Consider the following 24,454-nt stretch of genomic DNA (forward strand, 5'->3'; position numbering starts at 1 on the left):
GCGTAATTTGCATATTTCTAGCGCAGCTGTCATGGCGGACGAAAAACAGCAGACAAGTGCCATTTTTAAGAGGCACGAACAATTGAAAAGATGGGAAGATTCAGACACAAATAAGTGCTTAAACCATACTTTAGGAAAAGATAAAAAAGTGAAGTTTCAAGATGGATGTGTATTTTTAGCCGCTTGTTCTAGCGGGGACACTGAAGAAGTGAAAAGGTTACTCGACAGAGGAGCTGATATAAACACTGCAAATATCGATGGTTTGACAGCCTTACATCAGGTATAAAGCCTCAATTAGCACGAAATCCAATTGTTATTACTAAATTACTGGCTCCAAACATTTAATACTTACTGTTGCATTGCACACTCAACAGTTATTTTTTTGGTTAATTTTGGAAATAAAGTTCTGATAAGTAGGTCACACTCACTGTAAAATCAACAGTTGTTTTATTTCCTGTAAATGACAGACTCTGTAAATTAATCACATATAACACAAGTCATACAGTCAGTTAATTGTAAATAAAATAAGTTTTTGAATAGGTATTAATGTTAGATTATTAACTTTTGAAAATCATTATTTTTTAATGCTGTACGCTTTGAATGCAATACCTTATTTGGTAACCATTTAAAAAAAAATTAAGCTGAGTGAGTCTAGCCTAAAATATTAGCAACATGTCTGTGTTAGAAAGAACACAAAGTATTTATAAATTCGACAGCCTACTTTCTATACATGTACTGATGTAGCTCTAGAAAATTCACCAAAATGGCACGTAATAGTGATAGCGAGCTCGAAGAGCTGGCCCAAAGGGCCTGCTCGCAAGGCAAGCTTTACGGTAATGCGAGGACCTGCTAGCTGGTGATGGTTTTGAAAACTTTTGTCGTATGTAACACATCACAACTTCTTGAATTACATGATAACGACAAAAGCTGAGGGGGTATTCTGATTGAAAACGGATGCATAGACTGGTGTCCTGCACACTTTTTTAGGTACCATGGTAGGACAGGGAACCAGAATAAATGGAAGCAGTGTATAAAATACCGAATGACAGTTTTAAAACGGAAAATATAAAATAAAAATGATGATTATTTTATATGATTTTAAGTATTTCACAGTAAAAGTAAATCGAGCTTGTTGCCTTTTTCATATTAAGTATGTTAATGGCCTTTTTTGGATTAAAAAGAAAATAATTAAATTATAATTAAAAAAAAAGGTTAAATATAATTGTACAAATGTCAAGTAATTCCAGGCAAAAAGTATATGTAAAAAAAGTGTTTCTGCTACTCTGTGTTGTGTTTTTATGCAGTAATTTCACAAATGACGCATTGAAATTTACAAAACGCATTTTCTATGACAAAGTCATAATCTACCTTTACTGGAAATGTCTTTTCATCAAGATATTTCTCTGATTAATAGCACCATCCTGTTTATATCAGTAATTATTATTTGAGTGTCTAAATTTCAGGGCTCATCCTGGGGGGAAATTTTAGGGAGAAGTGACTTCCTCGCGAAAATTAGGGAGAAGGGAAACAACCCAATGTGTATGCATTAACATGCATGGCTATACATCCTTTAAATATAATATAAACACAATTAACATCACTTATAATATTTCTCCAGTTTTTTTATTAATAGTAGATTAATTAATAGTAGTATTAATTAAAAGTAGATTAATAAGTAGTAGATCTGGCAATGGCATCTAAATGTTTTTGAGCTGCAAATATGAATATAAAAAATTATTTTTGATATCTATTGATCAGCTATTTATAAGCTTTCTCAAAATATGTGTTTATATATTTTCATGTACATTTGTTGATAATGATGTGTAAGGAAAGATGTGTTAAAATCAATTTCATATTTTTTCTTTCCTCACTTTTATTAGAAGATGAAGTCACCTTGGACATTATTTAATAAAATCTGTTCTAATCTGTTCTGGTAAACAGAAATTTCTTTGAACATCTTGAATGTTGTAATGTCAGATTTATATGCATATAATTATGCTTATAAAATAATTTTCAAACATCAAAGAATATGTAAAATATTTACTGCAAACATTTGTGCACATTATATTTGATCACTAAAATTACATACATTCATTTCTTATTGAAGAATTAGACTGAGAAATTGTAGAAAATTAATTTCTAATTACCTCCCTTTATTTTCAAAAAATGTTAAATTCGGTAATATCTTTAAAATAATGCTTTTTAAAATTTACAAAATTGATAAATCTTAATCTGAGCGTCATATTTACGACATTAAAACAAATATGTATATTGAAACAATAAGAACTCTTCTTCTTGACAAATTTTGTTGTTATATACGTTACATGTTATACGACCGATATGTAGTTTAGGTTGAGAGTTTAGCCGGGATGTCTTGCCCACGTGCGTTAACTATGTCAAATTTGGAATTTCTAAAAACAGAACAATGCCAAACACGCCCACTGTCTACAACATACCAATCGCAAGATTTTTGCGAAATGGTTTTCTTAAATTTTCGCGTAGGTGTATCAGAATCAGTAACTTTCTTTTAGTTTTACTGCTAGGTTTGGGCATTTCGCCCAGTAGCCATGACGTGAGCGACATAACAATTTTACAGTAAAAATTTGATGTTAACAGACTGAAATCATTCAAAACTATGATTAAGTTTTTAATCCGGTCGCTGATCATTAATGAAATTGATTATTTTTATATGACTAACAGTTATGTGATAGCCGTGAAAAATCCATTGCACATCGCCTTTACTTGGGTTAAAAACCCACCATCGAAGTGCATCGTGTATATCAATTAGGGAAGATTGCATGTGTTTAGATAATCGGGGAAAAAACAATGTATAATTATCGCCAAATCCCGTATTAAACTCGCAAACTATCACACAATTATACCGTTTCGGGCCGATGCTCTCATTATTTACTGTTTAGAGTAGGCGGTCTTTCGCTTCGCTTACAGGTAGAAGGGTAGTATAAAGCGGCGCTCTGATTGGATAATGATAATTAGCGGTCGTCATATGGGCGGATACAATCTCTGCTCTTTACATCGCTAAGTAATTACTATTTGGAATTAAGATTTTATCGGCGATGTTGACTTCTCTTTGATCAATCGGAAGAGCGAAATTGGAATATACACGGCGAAGTTTTCGCCTGAATCGCCCTTCCGGATGAGCCCTGAATTTATTTACTTCTGGTAACTGCATGTACAGGGTTCTCACTAGGACTTTAAAACATGGAGTCCATGGACTCCCAACCCTGAAAAAGTTGGAGTCCAAAAGCGCGTCGCAATTAATATGTTTACAGATTAGTCATTCAATGCTCACAATAGCATTGCTGATATTTTGAATCTTCAAGAGACTTCAAAAGTTTATAGTTATTCAAAAGAAACTCTGAACTACATAGTATAATTATTGTTTTGTTGTTGATATTTATTATAAAATTATTTCATTATAATGCATCAACACATGGAAATCGTTTTTTTTTTTCACTTTTATACCAAATCAAATTTTATTCTGGTTAAATAAGTCCACTCTAAAGACAAAAAGTTTATATTTGTAAAAAAAACGTAAATGTATATAGGCAGCGTTTAGCGGAATGAATAGGAAAATCGTGTACAGCTTCAAATAGTGTGTAAGAGATTCATCCGATCGACAATTATTTTAGCAAATATCTTCAAAAGGGGGCAAATTGAAGATCGATATTTAAAGATTTAATGTTGATTAAATAATAAAGGAACAATTCATTCGCATGTTTGGCTTGGAAACCGAGAATTTTTGCGAAATTTTAGGGTTTCTGGCGAACGTGAAATCGCCGATGTTCGGGATCAATTTTCGGATAGAATCTAAATATCAAAGAAAAGCGTATGTGTATTTTGGTTTGTTGGCACAATATCTTAAATTCTTAATAGTCTTATCTAAGTTTTTGCAAGAATGAAACTAAAGCAAAATTGTGCCTAGAAAATGCCGAAAATATTCGACAATCATTCAAAATTACACTCATATGTAATTTGAGAAAACAGTCTTTAAACTTGCGGCGTAAATAGTCAATAATTTTATCCTTTTGTCGGTAAAATTTGCTAATTTCCAATCAACTGTTGATCAAAGATATAAAATTATCACCTCGTGTTATATGTACTGTACAGCGCGTGTATACATTAGTCTGATCACTATTGCGTGATAATGATCGTAAGCGTTATCGCTGATTGGCTAATCGCTTCACGGGTCGATGTGCATAGGACCGCCTACCTATAGACTGACAAGTGCTGACGCATTTGTGTATTTGTGGTTGTTAACAATCGGTAATGTTTATGCGTCCCCAGGCAAAATTAAGCGTACGTGGAATCCTTGCTCTGAAATATTTGCGTCCAGCTGTAATAAACATGCGTACCGGGATGCCGAAATAAGCATCCCCGAGAACCCTGCATGTATGTATTAGTTACTAAATGATGCTTTTTCTGTCAGACTTTTAACCGTTCTATAATCAGTAATGTTATCTGGAATTTAGTGAACATACACAAAAACATATAGTCTCACTCTGGGTAAACAAAGCAATTTGTGTAGAAGATTTCTCACAATGGCAAACAAACCACAAAGGATAGGTGCTTTTGTGTCCTGAATTAATATCAAAGTGTCTGCAATAAACAGACTGTCAGCTGACAGGTTAAAAGTTTTAATGCAGATAAGGTTTAGGCCTTCCTTAAACTAAATCCTTAGAAAATTTTCGGTTGCAACAGCAGTTGCAAATTGGAAGAAACTAAAGACAGACATAAGTTTTGAAGCAAAAAGTAAGCTGTTAAAGTGAGAAATTGAACTTAACATAATTATGAAATTAAATAGTTATGGGGTTTACTTTTGTAGGTTTTACTGTTTTGAATTATGACCCTTTATAATTTCAAATGACCCCAATATTTTTAAACAGAGGGCCACAAATGTCCCTCAAAAAATCTAGTCTGGCAGAAATACTGAGTAATACATTACTGGCACATTTTCTTGATCTTACTCTGACTTAATCAATCTTTACTAGTTACTGTTAACTTTTAAATTTCATAGGGAAATTTCTGGCTACTTTTATAGAATAAAAATACCCTGCATAGATTAATTTGAAGTTTAACTCCATGTCCTAATCCAAGAGTATTTAAGACTTTTTGAAGGGTGTCTGATTGCAGACCTTCAGAATGTTCAGGTTAGTTACATAGCATGATCATCATCAAATAGGTAAAGTTTTGATTAAACATCTTGATGGAGGTCAGTTATGAATGCAAGAAATAGAAGAAGTCCAAGCACTCACCCTTGTTTGAAGTTGTATTGACAGCAATACCATTAAGACATTGAATTATTCACAGCCACTGTAAGTATCAAACTAGGCACACAAAATTACTTTTTAAAGAAACCTGTTTTTTTGCTTATGCGTACAAGTTGTCTTCATAACTGCAGAAGGGAATTGATTGAAACTTAACATTCTTGTTAGATCAAAAGGCAAAAAATCAAACTTGTACTAACTTTTTACTTTCCCAAATCTGCAACTTTAGTGGTAATTCTTCCCAATATTAAAGGGCTCCTGAAGGCCCCATTCCCAATTAAGAAAGAAAAATTTCGGGCTTGATATTTATACATGTTTATCCTTTTTATGCTTCTGTAAGAGCTTTTTTCACAGGTAGGGGAAGCAGTCCTTCCCTTGAATTTCATAGGTAAAAAACACACAAAAAAGGGAATAAAAATGTAAATGTAGATCTTTTCTATTTTGAATTTTTAAGGAAATCTGCATGATTTTAAATATTTTTTTAAAATAATTTTTCCATGGGGAAGACACCTTTTAACATGTGTTGTACTACAATATACTAGATTATTATTACTTTTGACACATTTTGTTATACAATGCAGGCGTAGGGGATTTCCCAACAATTTGTAGTATTGTATACTAGTAATTTATAGATTTACCAAAGTAATAACAAAAGTAATTAAAATGCATATAAAATGTATTAAAACTTCTAAAATCATAATCTTTTCTAAAAGAAACATACTCTTAGGTAAGTCCTGACATGCATAATAGTATTATGCTTGCATATAAAATGATATATAGAATGTGTTTAACTGTTAACATGCTGGCTTTATATCTTATACAAACAATATGTTACAAACACATTCAGTCATCAAATTTAGCACTGGCCCGGTAGCCCATGGCCAGTGAAAATTAGTTAGGGCCAGTGTAAATTTTAAGAAAATTAAGTTAAATATATAGTAGAATAAATTCAAAACTGGAATTCGGGCCAGTAAATTTCAATGACTGCACATTATTCATACACAATCCATAAGATCTTCTTGGACAGTCCTAAAAAATTCTGGTTGTTGCACATTAAATTTTGCATATTAGAAGTTTGAAGAAAATTATTTTCATAAGCAATTTATGTTCTCCTTAAAGTAACTGACTAGGGTTAAATTCAAAATTGAGGTGGAAAAACAAGAGTAACCTTTTACTATATAGTGTTTGAAAAATTCCAATGCATTCAGTTTTCCTAATTAATCTAATGATCTTCATTGTGGTATAAATTTTTTAATTGCTGTAAAAATATGTAGAAAGCAGTTTTTTTCTAAACATAAAGATTTGACATAGTAAAATAGAATCATAGAGGTTGAAAGATAAAAATCGGCTCTATTTCAAATAGGAACAATGTGTATAAACATTGTACAAAAGCTTCAGTGAGAAAAAGAAATACAATCATTCAAGTTGACTTTGATTAGGATCACTTGACCCCCATAGATTTATGCTGTAAATAAAAACAGTAAACATTAGCCAGAGTTTATGACTAGCTATAACCATATACAGTCTCTGGCACTGTTTGAATAAAGAGGGAACATTGTTTATATTAATATTAAGGGAGAAAACAAATATGAATGATAATTAAAAAAAAAACAAGTTAGAAACTTTACAACATGCTGAAGAAAATGGCTATTATGACTGGTCTTAAAAAAGTTATCTGATGACTGTTGAAAAGTATCACTGTTATTAACATTAAAACATGTCTGTTTAATATTGTATTTTGTAATAAATATTGGTCTAACACAAAATTTTTGGCCCATACATGTGTATATTATTTAGGAAATCAATCACATCTTCTAGGTTCAATTCTGGATAGGGCATACAATGTACAGATATTGTCTGCTATAACTTTAAACATCAATTCTATCCGAGTTATTTGAGCATGCATAAATAATAGAGAGTTAATGCACCTTTTTTGGTGATATTGTCTACTATAACTTTAAACATCAATTCTATCTGAGTCATTTGAGCATGCATAAATAATAGAGGGTTAATGCACCTTTTTGGTGCACTAAGATCTGCAGAAGCAAGAATATGTATTGAAAGCCCTATCCCACAGGGCGGGCAATTTAATAAGTCAGTGGACTTCAGCTGTTGTAAATGTTCAGATAAATATGCATTAGCACTATTCTATTAAAGTATACATCTGATCCAGTAATTCTGTGATTCTTAATCTTTTCATGTGTAAGCCTGATGTCATTTGAGTCTTTTGACAAGTATGTTTTTGTTAAAAAAACTACTGATGCTGTTGTTACAATAAGCTATTTTAAATGGCACCCCCCAGAGTCATGCATATTAATAATACATACAAAAATGTTGCATGATTTCATCTGTTAAGCATGTTTTCTTTTCCGTGAATGTGTACATGCGTCTTTACTGCAATTTGGCCAGGTCTACTCTAATTCTGAACCAAATGCACCATAAATTCTTTCAATTAGTAATAATAATTAATATAGCTCAAAAAGTCCCTCTTAAGCAGATTTTTTTGTACAAATAAAAAAAAACTGTTCTAAGAAAGTGAATCTCAAGAGTTTAATCATTGTACTGTTTATGTTTGTAGGCATGTATAGACGACAATCTGGATATGGTAGAGTTCCTAGTGGAACATGGAGCTGATGTTGATGTTTGTGATAATGAAGGATGGACACCTCTCCATGCCACTGCCTCCTGTGGCTTCACAGAAATAGCTAGGTCAGTGCTCCTGATTTTATGTTTTCATAAGGTTTATAAATTTAAAGAGATTTATTTTATTCTGTTTTAAATAATATTATCTTCTGTGTAACATCTCAAGTGTTACGGTCATTGTTGTAAGAGCTGTCCTGTTTTTGATCCAAAAGTTGAAGAAAAAACTGCAGCAGGCATTTGAGTTAGGAATTGAACTCGACATGACAGTACCTACTACCACTGTTTTATATTGATGGTAATTTGTAATGTTGTGGGTCATTTTAATGATTTCATGCATTGCTGGCATAAATTTAAAAATGACATTTTTTTATTGAAAATTAAATATTTTTCCCTTTTTTCGAAGTAAGGGAACAAATAAAAGCAATATTATTGATGAATAGTTACATTCTTTTCTGATGAAAATCAGTAAAAATTTCTATGAGTTTTATTTTTTTGAAATAATCAAGGACTTTAGAATGTACTGAAGTTTTTGTTTGAATATTTATTATTTTTATTCATTTTTCTATGAAATGGATATTTTACCAAAATAACATATAAATTCTTAGGCAAGAATGGTTCCTAATTTTTGCTCCAAAAAGGACCAAAAAAACAATCACTGAAAAATTAATTTTTTGGTCCTGTCAATTATTTGTATGCATTAAGCGAAATACATTTTGTGCAATTCATAACAGTTTAACAAAAAAATCAAACCAAAGTGCAGTAATGTACTATTACTGATAAATCTCATTCTGTTTTCTAACATCAGTGGGAATGACATAAGTATTTAATACTATTGTGGTGACAATACCACTTGTGTTAAATATAGAAAAAAACAACATCTTTATTTATATAAAAGGTTGAGTTGAGTTCATTTTAACACCTAACCACAAACTTTGGATTCTGAAACAAGAAGGGATAAAGGATGTGAAAAAAGATTGTATTCATGTTTTTATGTATTAATCTATCCCAAGCTACTGTTGTCTAAGAAATTCAATTAATGAATTTGTCACACACATCTGAATATAGCTAACATGATTAAAACACTTCAAAAGTCAATTGTCATGTAATATTATTATCTTCTCATGAGAAATGGATGTTAACAACCAGTCTGTATTGTTCATTTCTATTGCATTGTATGGTCCAGTCTGTATCACTCAAGTGCCCAGTTTCTTACAATATCAGTTACATTGTAGGTTCAGTCTATAGCCAATTGTGATGTTCACTACATACCAAATTTTGATGTCCAGTGTAAAGCAAATAGTCTTAGGTCAGCAAATGTTCTGAGGTCCATTGGATAGCAAATCCAGAGGTCCAGTTTAGAGCAAGCTGATGTGTTTATTGCATGATGAGGTTAATTCTAAAGGATTGCAAAATAAGACAGTGTCAGATCTTGACTGCTGCCTTGTTCTATACAACCTGCTTGTAAGGCTAAATAATTTCTCTTCGTTCTAAGGTCTTGTCCAGAGCATTTTCAATGTCCATTCAAAGTAGTCTCAGGATAAGGTACTCTGGTGTCGAAAGTTGTACAATGTAGTATATTTGAGGTCTAGTGTTTATTATGATTCTAAACAGAGCTTTAAGTCAAAAGAAAACAATACCTATTGTTAGAGGAAGTGAAATATAATGATGCTGAAGAACTTGATATATATATACAGGTAGATAGAAAGTAAGGGAAATAGGAACAAGGTGAGAAATTTGATATACGGCCACATGTGATGAAAGATAACAATATGTATTTTATTTGAACTGAAATCTAGCTTACATCACGTTGTATAGATTTCCTTGACTGATTTTATATCATTTAATACAACATGCTCTATTTTCTTTTTTTAAAGAATGAGAAAAATTTAAAAATGTAAAAGATATATAACTAATATCATTGTATTTATCTGAACTAGTTTCTTTCCTATGATATGTTTACAATGCAATTTCAACTGTATTGTATATATTTAAAGAAATAGAAAAGTTTAAGCGCTCATTTTACACTGCTATGAACAGATTAAAATCTGATGGGTGAAGTAGTTTCGCCAAGGGAAAGCGTTATAATTACATTAATATCATTTAATGTAACAATTTAGCGGAAAGGAAAACTTTCCTTTCCTTGAACAGGATGTGAATGTGTATTGTTTATATGAAGTCATTGAAATATATATACTATAAATAAGTTGAGCATAAGAATATATATTAGGAAACACAGGTTCAATGAAATATTTATCCTACATTTTGAAATTTTGTTTGAAATTTTATAGTTTTGTTTTAAAGGTGAAAATGTCTCTTTCAATAGGATTAATCTTAATCAAGTTTTAAGAATTTTCTGTTTAATTAATTTGTTAATAAGAGATAATCATTTTAAATAACACCTGCAAAAGTATAATTAATTTTGAAAAAAAAAGCAATCAGATGTTAAACTAAATGTTCCTTAGTAATTAAATATATCATTACATGATTGTACCAGGACTTAGCTTCTGTAAAAATCTAATGAGAAATTATTGAAGAATTTTACTTACTGTCCTCATTCTGTGAGGCTCACAACTTAAATCACCAGACCACTAAATGACAACTGAAATGTTTACCTAATTAGTGCAGTTGCCTTTAATGACAGGTCCAGCTACACCAGCCTGAACTCATGACTGTTGTTTTGCTAGTAGTGTTTGCATTTTAACCCTTAGACTGCAAGTCCAACTTGGAATTTGAAATTTAAGGGATTTCGGTATCAAAACATTAAAAATGAGCTACCAAACAGTATAGAGCTTAGTCAGACTGCATGGATGTGCTGGCTGACCTGGTCCTGTACCGGTGGCAAAGACTGATCACCTTTAGTTCCAGCAGGGTAAGGGTTAATATTGAATTCCCATACATTTACCATAACTATGAACAATTTCGGAGTCCAAATTTAAAGCAAGAAAAGTCTATTGCAAAAACATGTGTAGGATGACAGAATTAAAATGATAAAGTTGACCTTAATGTTTACATTTAGAATTTTGCATAAAAAAACTTGGAAGTTAAACATTGATTTTACTGTTGATATCATTTCACAGTAAGTTGTTATAAAAACTGTGTATTGAAAATAATAGGTCATTGTAAGGTCGTGACATGAAGGGCATGTGTCAAGTTTACTTTTCATACAAAGTTATCACTTTAAAGCCATTGATAATGTATCCATAATTGATGATTTCTATATAAAATAACATAAAATGACTCTTTTTCTTATGGACACTTCAAAAGCTTTTTATGATGGTATAAAATTGCCCAAACTGAAAATTTTGGCATGTGATATTTTATGATCTTTTTTTGTCAATAATCTGTCAGTTGGGCTATATGAATACATTCTTTTGGTTAACATCAAATATCGTTTGTTTTGTTAAGGGCCTGTGGAATGATTGAACTGTTGGCATAGATCTGGAAATTTTCAGAATTAAATTTCACTAATGTGAATTTTTTGTCACCTTTGGTGGGTAGGGGCTTTTAATTGGTATTTTCTTTTCTGACTGTCCATCAGGTGTGGTGCCTTAACAGGGGTTGGTAAGGAGGGAATGTTTGAAGAACAGAATATTTTGAATTATTTTCTTTCTAAGTTTCTAAAGGTACTGACATAATCAGTTTCTGAATTACTTAACATGACCCCATCTCCCCATCCCCACCCTCCAAAAAGTTGGTTAATGAAAGTTTCACTAGTTTTATATTAGGAAAAAAAGTATTTGCATGAGTTTTTCTGCCATGTTCACTTGTCATAAAACTCTCTTGAAAAGCTAATAATATGGAGAAAGTCATATTAAAATATCATCTTTATCAATAATTGTTTTTCATTTAAATAGTGTAAGAATAAGATAGATAAAAAAATTTAAAATATATTAAGAAAGTGTATGCAAGTGAAGATTCAGTCTTGAAGAATTTTTTTCTGCATTAATATTGATATAAAGAAACATTTATGTAAATAAGTATTTTTTTGAAGTGCACTGAGAAGTGGTGGGTAAGCCACAAGACAATCTTGGCAGCTTATTCTTATGATAGCTCATTTAATGCACACTTATGTAACACTTACAGTGCATTAGTAATATAATGACATGTGGTAATTACACTACTTGACTCTTCTACAGTAATGGAATCATCATTGCTCCGGTATTATAATCATCGTGGGAGCATAAATCTCATCATAGGGAAAAAACTAAACCACAACACAAGGCAGTAGATTACCATATGAATAAGTGTACACTATTTGGAATACAAAAATATTTGTTCAAGTATTATGTAATGATTAATTGTTGTTTATTTTCATATCAGATGCAAAAATCATTGAATTATCCCACAGTCCCCCTTTCCCTAAAATATGTTTAGAAATGGGTCTCATGATATTTTGATTTGTATTGTCAGAACTTATTGTCAGAACTTATTTATGTATTGGTCATAGATTTGTGAGAGCTGAATGATCCTTTTCATTGTTTTATTGTGTCGCCTTGAAAAGGCGACATATAGGGGTTACTTTTGTCGGCGGCGTCGGCGTCCACTAAAGCTTGTCCAGAGCATAACTCAGTCACTATAAGTCTGATTGACTTCATACTTGGTATGCATGCTTCTTTCAATAACCCAAAGTGCAGTGCACAAGGACCAGTACTCTGCACTTCTTAAATTTTGAGTTATTGCCCTTTGTTAATTTTCATACTTTAATTTTGTCCGGGCCATTTCTCTTCAACTATAAAAGCTATGGACTTGAAACTTCATAGGATGATAGATCTCATTGAGAAGAAGTGCAGTGCACAAGAACAGGTACTCTGCACTTCCTAATTTTTGAGTTATTGCCCTTTGTTAATTTTTATACTTTTTTTTTGTCCGGGCCATTTCTCCTAATGTATAAAAGTCATGGACTTGAAACTTCATAGGATGATAGATCTCATTAAGAAGAAGTGCAGTGCACAAGAACCAGTACTCTGCATTTCTTATTTTTTGAGTTATTGCCCTTTGTTAATTTTCATACTTTATTTTTATCCTGGCCATTTCTCCGAAAGTATAAAAGCTATGGACTTGAAACTTCATAGGAAGATAGATCTCATTAAAAAGAAGTGCAGTGCACAAGAACCGGTACTCTGCATTTCTTATTTTTTGAGTTATTGCCCTTTGTTAATTTTCATACTTTAATTTTGTCCGGTCATTTCTCCTCAAGTATGAAAGCTATGGATGTGAAACTTCATTGGATGATGGATCTCATAAAGAAAAAGTGCAGTGTACACTTACCGGTACTCTGCACTTTTTATTTGTGAAGTTATTACCCTTTATTAATTTTCATACTTTATAATTATATTTTTGTCCAGGCTATCTCTCATAAATAATTTTATAAAAGATATGGACTTGAAACTTCATAGAATGATAGATCTTATTGATAAGAAGTGCAGTGCACAGAAACTGCTGCTCTGCACTTATTATTTTTTGGTTATTGCCCTTTGTTAGTTTTCATATTTCTTTTTTGTCCTGGCCATTTCTCCTAAACTATATTGTTCACAAGGCGACACATCCGACTCGCGGAGTCAGGGCTCATCCGGAAGGGCGATTCAGGCGAAAACTTCGCCGTGTATATTCCAATTTCGCTCTTCCGATTGATCAAAGAGAAGTCAACATCGCCGATAAAATCTTAGTTCCCAAATAGTAATTACTTAGCGATGTAAAGAGCAGAGATTATATCCGCCCATATGACGACCGCTAATTATCATTATCCAATCAGAGCGTCGCTTTATACTACCCTTCTACCTGTAAGCGAAGCGATAGACCGCCTACTCTAAACAGTAAATAATGAGAGCATCGGCCCGAAACGGTATAATTGTGTGATAGTTTTGCGAGTTTAAAACGGGATTTGGCGATAATTATAAATTGTTTTTTCCCCGATTATCTTACCACGTGCAATCTTCCCTAATTGATATACACGATGCACTTCGATGGTGGGTTTTTAACCCGAGTAAAGGCGATGTGCAATGGATTTTTCACGGCTATCACAAAACTGTTAGTCAATTAAAAATAATCAATTTCATTAATGATCAGCGACCAGATTAAAACCTTAATCATAGTTTTGAATGATTTCAGTATGTTAACATCAATTTTTACTGTAAAATTGTTATGTCGCTCACGTCATGGCTACAAGGCGAAATGCCGAAACCGAGCAGTAAGAAAGTAACTGATTCTGATAGTTACACCTACGCGAAAATTTAAGAAAGCCAATTCGCAAAAATCTAAGATTATCTTGCGATTGAGTAGGGGTGTTTGGCATTGTTCTCTTTGTAGAAATGCCAAATTTGACACAGTTTACGCACGTGGGCAAGACATCCCGGCTTAACTACATATCGGTCGTATATCATGTAACGTGTATATAACAACAACATTTGTCTGGAAAGAAGTGTTCTTATTGTTTCAAAATAAATTCGTAAATATGACGCTCAGATTAAGATTTATCAATATTGTAAATTTTAAAAAGCATTATTTATAAAGATATTACCGAATTTAACATTTCATGAAAATAAAGGGAGGTAATTAGAAATTAATTTTCTACAAATTCTCAGTCAAATTTTTCAATAAGAAATGAATGTATGTAATTTTAGTGATCAAATATAATGTGCACAAATGTGTGCAGTACATATTTTACATATTCTTTGATGTTTGAAGAATGTTTTATAAGAATAATTATATGCATATAAATTTGACATTACAACATGCAGGACCTTGAGAGAAATTTCTGTTACCAGAACAGAATAGAACAGATATTATTAATCAATATCCAATGTGACTTCATCTTCTTTTAAAGGTGAAGAAAGTAAAGTAAAAAATATGAAATTGATTTTATCATCATATCTTTTCTTACACATTATTATCAACAAATGTACATGAAAATATATAAACACATATTTTGAGAAAGCTTAAGTTATAAATAGCTGATCAATAGATATCAAAAATAATTTTTTATATTCATATTTGCAGCTCAAAAACATTTAGATGCCATTGCCTGATCTACTACTAAATAATTAATCTACTTTTAATTAATACTACTATTAATTAATCTTATATTAATTAATAAACTGGAGAAATGTTGATATTAATTGTGTTTATATTATAATTAAAGGATGTATAGCCATGCATGTTAATGCATACACATTGGGTTGTTTCCCTTCTCCCTAATTTTCGCGAGGTCGTCACTTCTCCCTAAAATTTCCCCCCAGGATGAGCCCTGGGAGTTCTAGTTGAAGAAAATCTTGTCTTGGACTATCACTGAACTATTTTTCATGTGGTCAAGTTGGCTGTTACTTGTTAAAATGGTTGTTATTGTGATATGAAAAACCCACACTGAAATAGCATTTTAAGGCATGAAATTAAAGAATTAAAACTATTAGCATGTTTTTAATTGTCTTTAAACTAAATGCTTATTTATCATCAGATAACTGTGTTAATATCGTTATTAATTTTACTTTTCGTATGTTTTTGTCATTATTTCTCATCACTTTGTACAATAACATTGATACATTATGAGTAATTAGGACATTTGGTACACTAATTGTACTAAGATGCCTTCTTTGGTTGATTCATGTGCAGGTATACTTTGCCCTTTTCTGTTCTTTATTGTATTAGCTATTATAGAATTTTGGTTGCAGAATTGTTACTTTATTGTCAGTTTTAGGGGGCTGATGGTGGGAATGCTTAAATTTCCCTAAAATGCCGATGTCTTATTATAAGTATGGAACTATCAGCTGTTACTCATTTCAGGGACTTCAAATCAATTAATTACCCATTCTATGTAATTGAAGGCAGATTTCAAAAGGTGTATATTTTGTATTAGTACATTCTACATAGTGCAAAGAGGTGCATCTTAAGAGTCTATTTTCTGTTGTCTTTAATCTGAAAATATTAGTGCCTCGCTGTATAGTCGGCATGAAGTCATAAGCTATAGACTATTGCTTCTGTTTATAGTTTGTATATTTGACAGTCAGACCATGTTATTTTAGAATTTTATAATGATTGTAACAATTAACAGAAATTATGTTGAAAAGGTATGAAGAAAAAATGATACAATTTTTAGGTTATATGAAACTCGTTCACTTCTGGCATGATGATCTGGAAGTTATCAGACATGTTGGAGGGAGAAAGCTTGGAGGCAGGTGATTCCAGTCAAGATAAACCCATGAAACATTGTATTAAGCTGCTAATTATTGCAATAATGTTCAGTGCAGTAGCAGTTACCAGACATTTATTGCAGCTGAAAGGTGAACTCAGATAGGCTTCTGTATTGTTTTTGTCATGATTTTATATCATTTATACATGTATTTCTGATCACAGTTGTACATTTTTCAGAAAATGGTTGTGTGTCCTCATGTATGTAATAAATCTATCTTAAGAAATACAAATACAAGCTCTAAACATAATTGTAAATTTCCTTCACTTGTCATAAAGTTGAGTAAAAAAAAATTGCAAGATTGCATTTTAAAAAATCAAGAATTACAGAAAGTAGTGCACTGAATTTTCACTTTGAATTATTTTTTTTTAAAGTATTTCTTTTGACTAACAAACCAGCATGTTTCTGTGCAGAGAGCCATTATGTTTTATTACATCTACTGAGTTTCAAAGTGTATAAAGCTATATCTTTGATACCTGCAGTTTATAAAATTATTGTTTGAAACTACAAAATACCTGTATGAAAGAAATATGTTGGTATATTTCCTTTTGAGTGGATTTTGCATGTATGTTGTTATACCTTAATGTTGGTATAACATACAGTAGACCAATATTAAACTAGGAAGATGCAAACTAACCTTTTGAAAGTATGCTGTGTTTCTTGAAACAGGCCTAAAATAATGCAGTGCACATTTCGTTTCTCATTTCAATTAAACACAAAAAAAACATACTGATAGAAATCTAAGAAAAGTTTGTCTTCAGTTTCTTGTTTTATGTAGATAAATAATCAATCTTGTATGTGAACACTGTATGTTAGCATGTGCACTGGAAAACAATTATACATTTTCTCAAAGTTATGTTTTATTATGAAAAAAAAATCCAAGTGAATTTCTCACAAAGAAAAAAATGAAAGCCGCTAATCACCAGTACTTGCCACCTGTACAGAAAACTGTTGTTGAGTAATTTGGGAATCGTTGTAGAAATTTTAAGTGGTTTTAGTTTTTTACAGAAGGAAGAAAAATCCAGTGATGTGCCAAATTGAAGTAACTCATGTTGAATTTTATGCAATTTACAGCTGTTTAGATAAAAACGAATAATCACTTATTTGAATTTGAAGATTCTTGATTTTATAAGAAGTGGAATTTGAACTGTTATTTGATTAAAATGAGTGTTCAATTATGGGCTTATTATTACCATTTGAACTGGATTTAAAAGGCTCTCTAAAATTTTGAAAGTGCATTTTACAACTAGGATAAAAAAAAAAAAATTCTGCCCTAACTTCAAAAGTGATAAGCATTCTATGATGGGGTGGTGCATCTGACCATATTTGTGTTGTCCTTGTAATCCAATTGAATAAGTCCAGGCTTTTTAGGCTCAGTAAGGACATCACCTGTGGCCAGTAGATGATGACAGATATGTATTGCTTTTGAGGTCATTAAGTGAAAGATCATGGTCAAGGCGACAGTGTAAAATTCTTGTAAAGCAAATAATTTTAGAACAAAAGTAATAAGTTTAAGATTGTTAAAGTAAGTAGGGAAAACTAGAGACATTGTCCATCGCCAGTAAATGAGCCTTAATGAGCCATTAAGTTATTAGGTCATAGGTCAAATTCACAGAGAAACTTAGTGTATAAAATCTGTGTTCAGTCTATTAACTTGAGAAAAATTAAGTATAGGTATTTTAAACTGGGTCTAAGGAACTAATAAAATACTCTTTTTTACATATGTGCTTATTAGTCCCCTACCGGTTTACCGGAGGGGACTTTAGGTTTACCCTAGGTTTGAACTTAGACTTTTTTTTGAGAAATTGGTAATTTTTACTCCAACTTCTTCAATCATGATAGGATTTTAAAAATGTTATATTTTGATAACATGGAATGTTTAAAAAATAACTTTAGAGTGTCCTTCAGTCCGTCTGTTTGTACATAAAAACTGTTTCCTGTGATCACTTTTAAAGAACTTTTTCAACAAATTTACTTAAAATAGGAACCTAAGTGAATGGCCAATTGCCCTTCAGAATGTTGCTTGGGCTCTTACCAGTAGGGGACTTATGGATTGCTTGCAATACTATGATAATTGCTTGTTTTAAGATAGGTTTACAACTTATAATACATTTATGGGTGCAAGAAAAGTAATCTTAAGAATATAAATGTACTGATTTTAAGATTTCTTATCTAATCCTTTTTCATTTAGCCTGCATGAAATTTTGATTTTAGAAATAAAAACATACTTGTTGTAGTTGTACATGGGTTAGAAGGAAACTGTCAGCATTTTCTTTTGCTTTTTTGTCCCAACTGAAAGCTGTATTGATTGGGTTGTAGTAAAATGATGGATATATCATGTCAGTGACTTAGAACAATAACACAAAACCATTAGACTAGATAGCACATGAATATTTCATCAGTCTATTCTCTGGTTTATAATTTCATCATCAATATTACATGCTTATTTTGCTATAGATGCAAGTCGTCTCTATTCATTTTATGTATGCATTTTTTATTTGCCTTTATTGCTGACTTTACTAAAATTTATTTATTACATCTGTTTTTATAACTGTATAAGCAGTAGAAAGAATAGAATAAGATGAATTCTTCAAAAGAGCATTTGCACCAGATATATGGGTAAAGTCAAAAATAATGAGGCCAAACATTTAAAGGCTACCCAGATTAATATTTTAATAGTTGTGTATATTGTTATAAGTGCTAAATATAGCATCTATCAGTGTTGTAAAATATGCCAAGTTTCAGGGACATCACGCTACAAGTGAAAAAGATACAAGAAAAAAAATACCCTAAAATGTCAGGAGTGTAACACTTTTTGTGTGACATTTTACGCAAATGATGATTTTCTATTCCTGATACAGAAAAACAGTTTCTTAAATGACAATTTTTGTCACTTATGTTATATATCTTATGCTCTCGCAATTGCTTTTTCTTATTTTTTTTTTGTAAAATGTAGGTATCCCACTTGGTTATCCAGTCACTAAAGTCAGTCCTTGTAAAATAAAATGTACTTTAAAAAAAGCATGGTTTGTACTAACAGTAAAGTTTCTGCTTATATATTTGTTATTAACAGCTTTTCCTTGCTTCTAACATTTTTTACCAATTTTATAAGTTTTTAATAAAAAATTCTCTTTTTTCTAAACATATAATTTTTTGACTCGGTTTTGATTAAAAAAGACATGCCCGGCAAGGTTTAAAACTTTTCAAAATTTTTTATTTCATAAAATTTAAAATTTAAAAATTCCTTTTTTTTTTCAAAAAAAAAGAGCCCAAAATTGGAGTCAGCAAATGACATTAGTTCAATTTAAATAAATCATCCCCTTTTTGTACATGCCCATGGGTGTCCAAAAGGGGGTAAAAACTATTTTTTCCAAACTTTTTAAACCTTTTAAAGATTTTATGAATATACCCAAAAAAATTTCGGGATCTAAATATTATTCTTGGCCCCTATTTAAAAAGGAAAAAATAATTAAAATATTTTTTTTTTTTTTTTTTAAAAACCACCAAAACTTTAAGGTTTTTTAAAAAATTTTCCTTTAAAAACATCAAAATTTCCTAAATGTCTACTATTGACAAGTATAATCATTGAAATTTAATGATAATACACTAAAGAAATTACTGAGAAATTAAAATCATGTATATACTCTTTGCAGAACAAAGCATTTATATACAATTACTGAAGATTAAGTATGCAATATAAGTAAAATACAGTATGTGAGAATAGTGAAAAGTGTTACACTCCTGAACACTTTTTTCTTTTTCGGCAATTGTAGTTAACTTTGTTTTATTTTCAGCAGACTAATAAACAATTGAAGTAGATATGAAAAAAAACACTATAAAACTCAATACATGTAAACAAATATATATGCCAATTAGTATGATGAGATTTGATATTATTTCTTAACAGTAACCAAGTCAATAACAATAAAGACATACAGTAATTTTTTTTTCATCTATGATAATTACTGTTAATTCTGCAATCATTTTTGTTATCACATTTTTTGAATGCAGTTCCTACATATTCAATTTTTCAGTTATTGTAGTCCTTAGTCTTTTAAAATACTAACCATTTGAATTCTGCAAAACACTGCATTTTTGCTCTGCTTTTTGCTTAATACCTAACCTTAATAAAGTAGTAGCTAGTAATACTAACAATTGTGAGAGAGAGACTAACCTGAGAGGTATGCTTACAGACAGCATTGAGTCTTATATATATAACTACTCAACAGAGCATAAAAATGAGACTCTAAGCGAGTTTGAAAATAAAATTCGCAGAAAAGGTTGGAAGATTCCAGGTACTACTCCTGATGACGGCAATTGTTTCTTTTGGGCCAGCAGTGATCAGTTACATGCCTTGGGATGACTCAACAAAGTCACACTCAGTTGAGAAGCAAAGTAATTCATCATATGCAAAGCTTACCAGAGGTATTTATCAAGCTTAGTTTTAAAGTCATGCCTGAAATTCATTTAATTATTAATTTTTTTTATTTAAAACTTGTAATTTTAATATCTTTAAATCATAGGTTTAATAAAAAAAATACAATTTTACAATTTTATTTTTCAGACTGACAAATTGGAATTAGAGCAAATCTTGGCAAGTGACTTAACCAAATATATTGAAAATATGTCAAGGAATGGAACCTTAGATACAGACCAAGTGTGTTTACAGAATATGTGCAAAGCCCTGTCTGCAAGATAGATGTTTCATGGGATACTCCTAACATAACCATTGGAGATGGAGACAGTTCCATACCAACAATGGTTGATGGTAACATTCCAGAAATTGAACATTATGTTAACTTGGCAGCGTTTAAATAGGTAAGACAGTAAAAATAATATCTTATATAGAAGGATAAATTAAGCATGTTTCTGTTCTTTGTCAGGATGAATTTCAACCAATTATTTTAGAAATGTATCTTTTAAAGACAACAGTTAGTATAAACCTTTTAATTATCATATTGCAGATTTAACCCTGAAGAATTTTGTAGCTGTAGCTCTCAAGTCAAACAGAAGAACGTATCTGTACATTGCTGGGGTCATGTTGTTTTTTGTATACTTTTCATTAGTTTCCTCAGTAATTTTATGACCTAATTTTTAGAACTTGAAATGTGATTGGGGTTTTCTTTTCATTAATTTAATTATATTAACTACTTATTGAATAGGTAAATATCACAGGCAGATGATGACATCCAAGTTAGGTTCCTTAAAGCAAGCGGAGGTGCTGACGAGTACAGTTGGCCAGCCAAGGAGGATGTGTCCCGGCAGTCCTTTGAAGATATTGTTCAGACACTCAAAATGACAATTCTTCTTCCTGGGCGCGGAATACGGCTTCAATTTTTAACTTGAATGACTTAAGATCATAGAAATCATATATTTTCAAATAAACAGTTCCAAGTGCCACATCTTGTGTCAGGAGTGTAACACAGTTTGAACAGTTACTGTTAATGTTTGTACTTTATGTAGTTTTTTAATTTGTAGCTTCTTTTTATCTTTTATTTAAATAAATGTTCTCTTAAACCAGTATGGTTTTCTACCAGGGGTAGAAAGCAAGTAGACATATATAAAAAGAAAATGTTTACACTCAGATGGTTCACATATATATAGTAAGGTTTGAAAAAAGGTCACTTATTTTTTAACAAAGTGTTTTAAAAGGCAAGATATAACAAAAAGGAACAATTACATAGAAAACTTAGTAACTTGTCTTAAGTATTTCATTAAAAAATATTTTAAATCAATATTTAAAGATATTAAGTCTCTTGCCTGAATGTGTCAGGAGTGTAACACTCAAATGTTAAAGTGAAATTGGTGCATTTTTTTGTGAAATAGATTCTTCATATGGTCATTTTGATATTTTTTCCTATTGGTTAGGAACAGAAGCTTAATTAATGTTTACAACCTTTTATTTCCATTTTTTGCTAATTGTTTTTACATGTTAAAAACTTGTTTGCGGTTTTTAGTAGTAACTTTATATCTTTGCTCTAAGAATTATTCTCAAATGCTAATAAACCTATCAGTATGTTTTCAAAACATCAGTGGTGTTCTGTACATGTGTTTTCTTATGTAATTTTTAAACTCCCCATGTTTCTGTAAAGAACTATTATCATTTAAACAAGTTATTGCTAGTCATGTCAGGAGTGTAACGCTTTTTATAAAAATACAAGTTAAATTTGACTGCTTATTATTTTTTTTTTGAGAGGTTGAAATATTTGGAAACTTTATTTTACATCAAGTAACTATTAATACATACAACAACTACTTTTTTATTTCTCTGGCCCAATTTTCTCCAACTTTAGAAAAACTTTGATGTTTTCTTACCATTAAAGAAAATCAGACTTTAGTAACAAAACAATAGCATTTTTTTTTTCTGTTGGTAAAAACTACTGGTAAAAAATGGGTATATTTTTTTATCCGTACATCACTACTGTTACTAAAATATAACAACACAATATGATTTAATTAACATTGGGAGTATAGTGACACAATTTTATAAAGCATTGGTTTTGTTAATTTTTGTTATAAGTTGAAATAAAATGTTGATTTATACAATTTTGTGTTTGTGTTTAGATAAAATCCAATTACTCGGCATTAAACATCAATCAATATCACATGGTTTTTAGGTGAAAATAAGTAGAAATATGAAAATTTCAATTTTTTGACCCTATTTTCAAAATTTTTGCCTCATTATTTTTGACTTTACCCAGATACAAAACTTTTCCTGTCCCCAACCAACAAAAAATTCCTGTACTCCAAAAGAAAAGGGATGGGAGGGGCTTTGACTTAATCAAAACCAATAAAACATTCTTTCCCCTTTGGACTGCGTTTGATTGTAGAAAAAAAACCCTCTCCTTAAGCATTAGGGACCATCAGAGATGGTAAACACTGGTAAAGACCCTTTAATTGCGAACATTACATAGGGTATTATCCCTACTTGTCCTGTTTGCAATACAAAAACAAACATGATTGTTTTGACTTTGGCTGTGCAGGGACAGCTGGAAGGTTGTAATAACATGGCGTCCTTCCCTGCAGGCCCCTGTACTTTTGACTTAACTTTCAACTGGAGTAACAATTGGCTGATACACAATTTTTCCTCATTACCTACTCGTCTTAATTCAGAATTCTGATATAAAACACATTTCTTCAATTGTAAATGAAAACTGAAAGTTCTTCAATACATGACAGATAGGTAAACTGCTTCCGTAATCAATCTAGTGGGAGCTACCTGTTGGTTAAAGAGTATGTTTAGTACAATCAGTTTACTGTGTATATATATATCAGTAGAACATTCCCGTGCAAAATGGGAATATGCAGTTTTGCTATCGTGCAGATTTTGTTTTAAATGTACTTGAGGCAATTTGATGTATATTTTGAATTGATTATTCTATGCATTATCTGGTTTTGATCGTTTGTGAAACCCAGCATCGATGTATAACATTTCTAAGATGAGCAAGTGCCGATATGTTTATTCTATTTTATGAGACTTGCTTGAAGAAAGATGATGCTTGTGATAAGTAAATTTAAAGTTTTGAGCTTAAAAACTGAAATTATAACAGGGGTAAAATAGTTTAAGTTATGGTACTGGGAAAAGATAAAATGATGGTAAAAATTTGAACCATGGCAGTCCTCATACATCTTCTTCTATTGGTTGTTGTTGTTTAAGACTGAATATTAGTTTCAACAATATATTTTAGATATATTTTGACTTTCCTAGGTGCCCCACTGCAGAGCGAGGCATGTCTATATTTATCTGCAGTCTCACTATATTGTAGGGTTTTAGTGCATTATAAATATTAATATACAATGTTTTTTTTTTATGGCGATTTTGGTATTGAAATTTGTCTGTATTAGTGTTAACACATTTTAAATATGTGAAACTGAAAGAAAAAGCAGTCTGTTTATTAGGAAAAATATCAGTGCATACCATGTCCATTTTAAGAAAGATTACAGGGGGGAAGGGGTTTAATGCCCCCCAGAAAGAAAAATCAGTTTTTATAAGAAATTTAACCCCATTTTCTATTTTAAATTTAAAGTCACTTTTAAATATTTGTCATTCTTAAAAATTTATTCAAAAAAAATTTAAAGAGTAACAAGGAAATATTTCAGAAAGAAAATTTACTCAAAATTTTAAAAGACCCCAAAATTTTCCCTTTATTTAAAATTTTAGCGTAGAAATTTAAAATTTTAAAATTTATATAATTTAAAAGGTCTTAAAGGTTTTCCGGGGACTGGAAAATTTAAAAAGAATAAATATTTTAAACAGAGAAAGGGTACCGGGAACAAAGTCGGGCCCGGGTTAAATTGGGAAAGAAAGGGCCTTTTATTAAAGTTTATCTTTTTACATAAAACC

At 31.0% G+C, this 24,454-nt stretch overlaps 1 protein-coding gene across 1 annotated transcript in view; it reads left to right on the top strand.

The window, feature by feature from the left end:
- Positions 1-2: 2 nt before the first annotated feature.
- Positions 3-24,454, top strand: part of LOC132740988 (protein phosphatase 1 regulatory subunit 12A-like) — a 94,511-nt gene continuing 70,059 nt past the window's right edge. The window contains exons 1-2 of the mRNA XM_060729061.1: positions 3-280; positions 7,864-7,994. Coding sequence (XP_060585044.1) covers positions 32-280; positions 7,864-7,994 — 380 coding nt within the window. The 5' untranslated portion in view covers positions 3-31. The remainder of the gene's footprint in view (positions 281-7,863; positions 7,995-24,454) is intronic.

This window comes from Ruditapes philippinarum, unplaced genomic scaffold (genome assembly GCF_026571515.1).
Source record: "Ruditapes philippinarum isolate M1 unplaced genomic scaffold, ASM2657151v2 ctg411_1_1_1_1, whole genome shotgun sequence".
Taxonomy (NCBI): domain Eukaryota; kingdom Metazoa; phylum Mollusca; class Bivalvia; order Venerida; family Veneridae; genus Ruditapes; species Ruditapes philippinarum.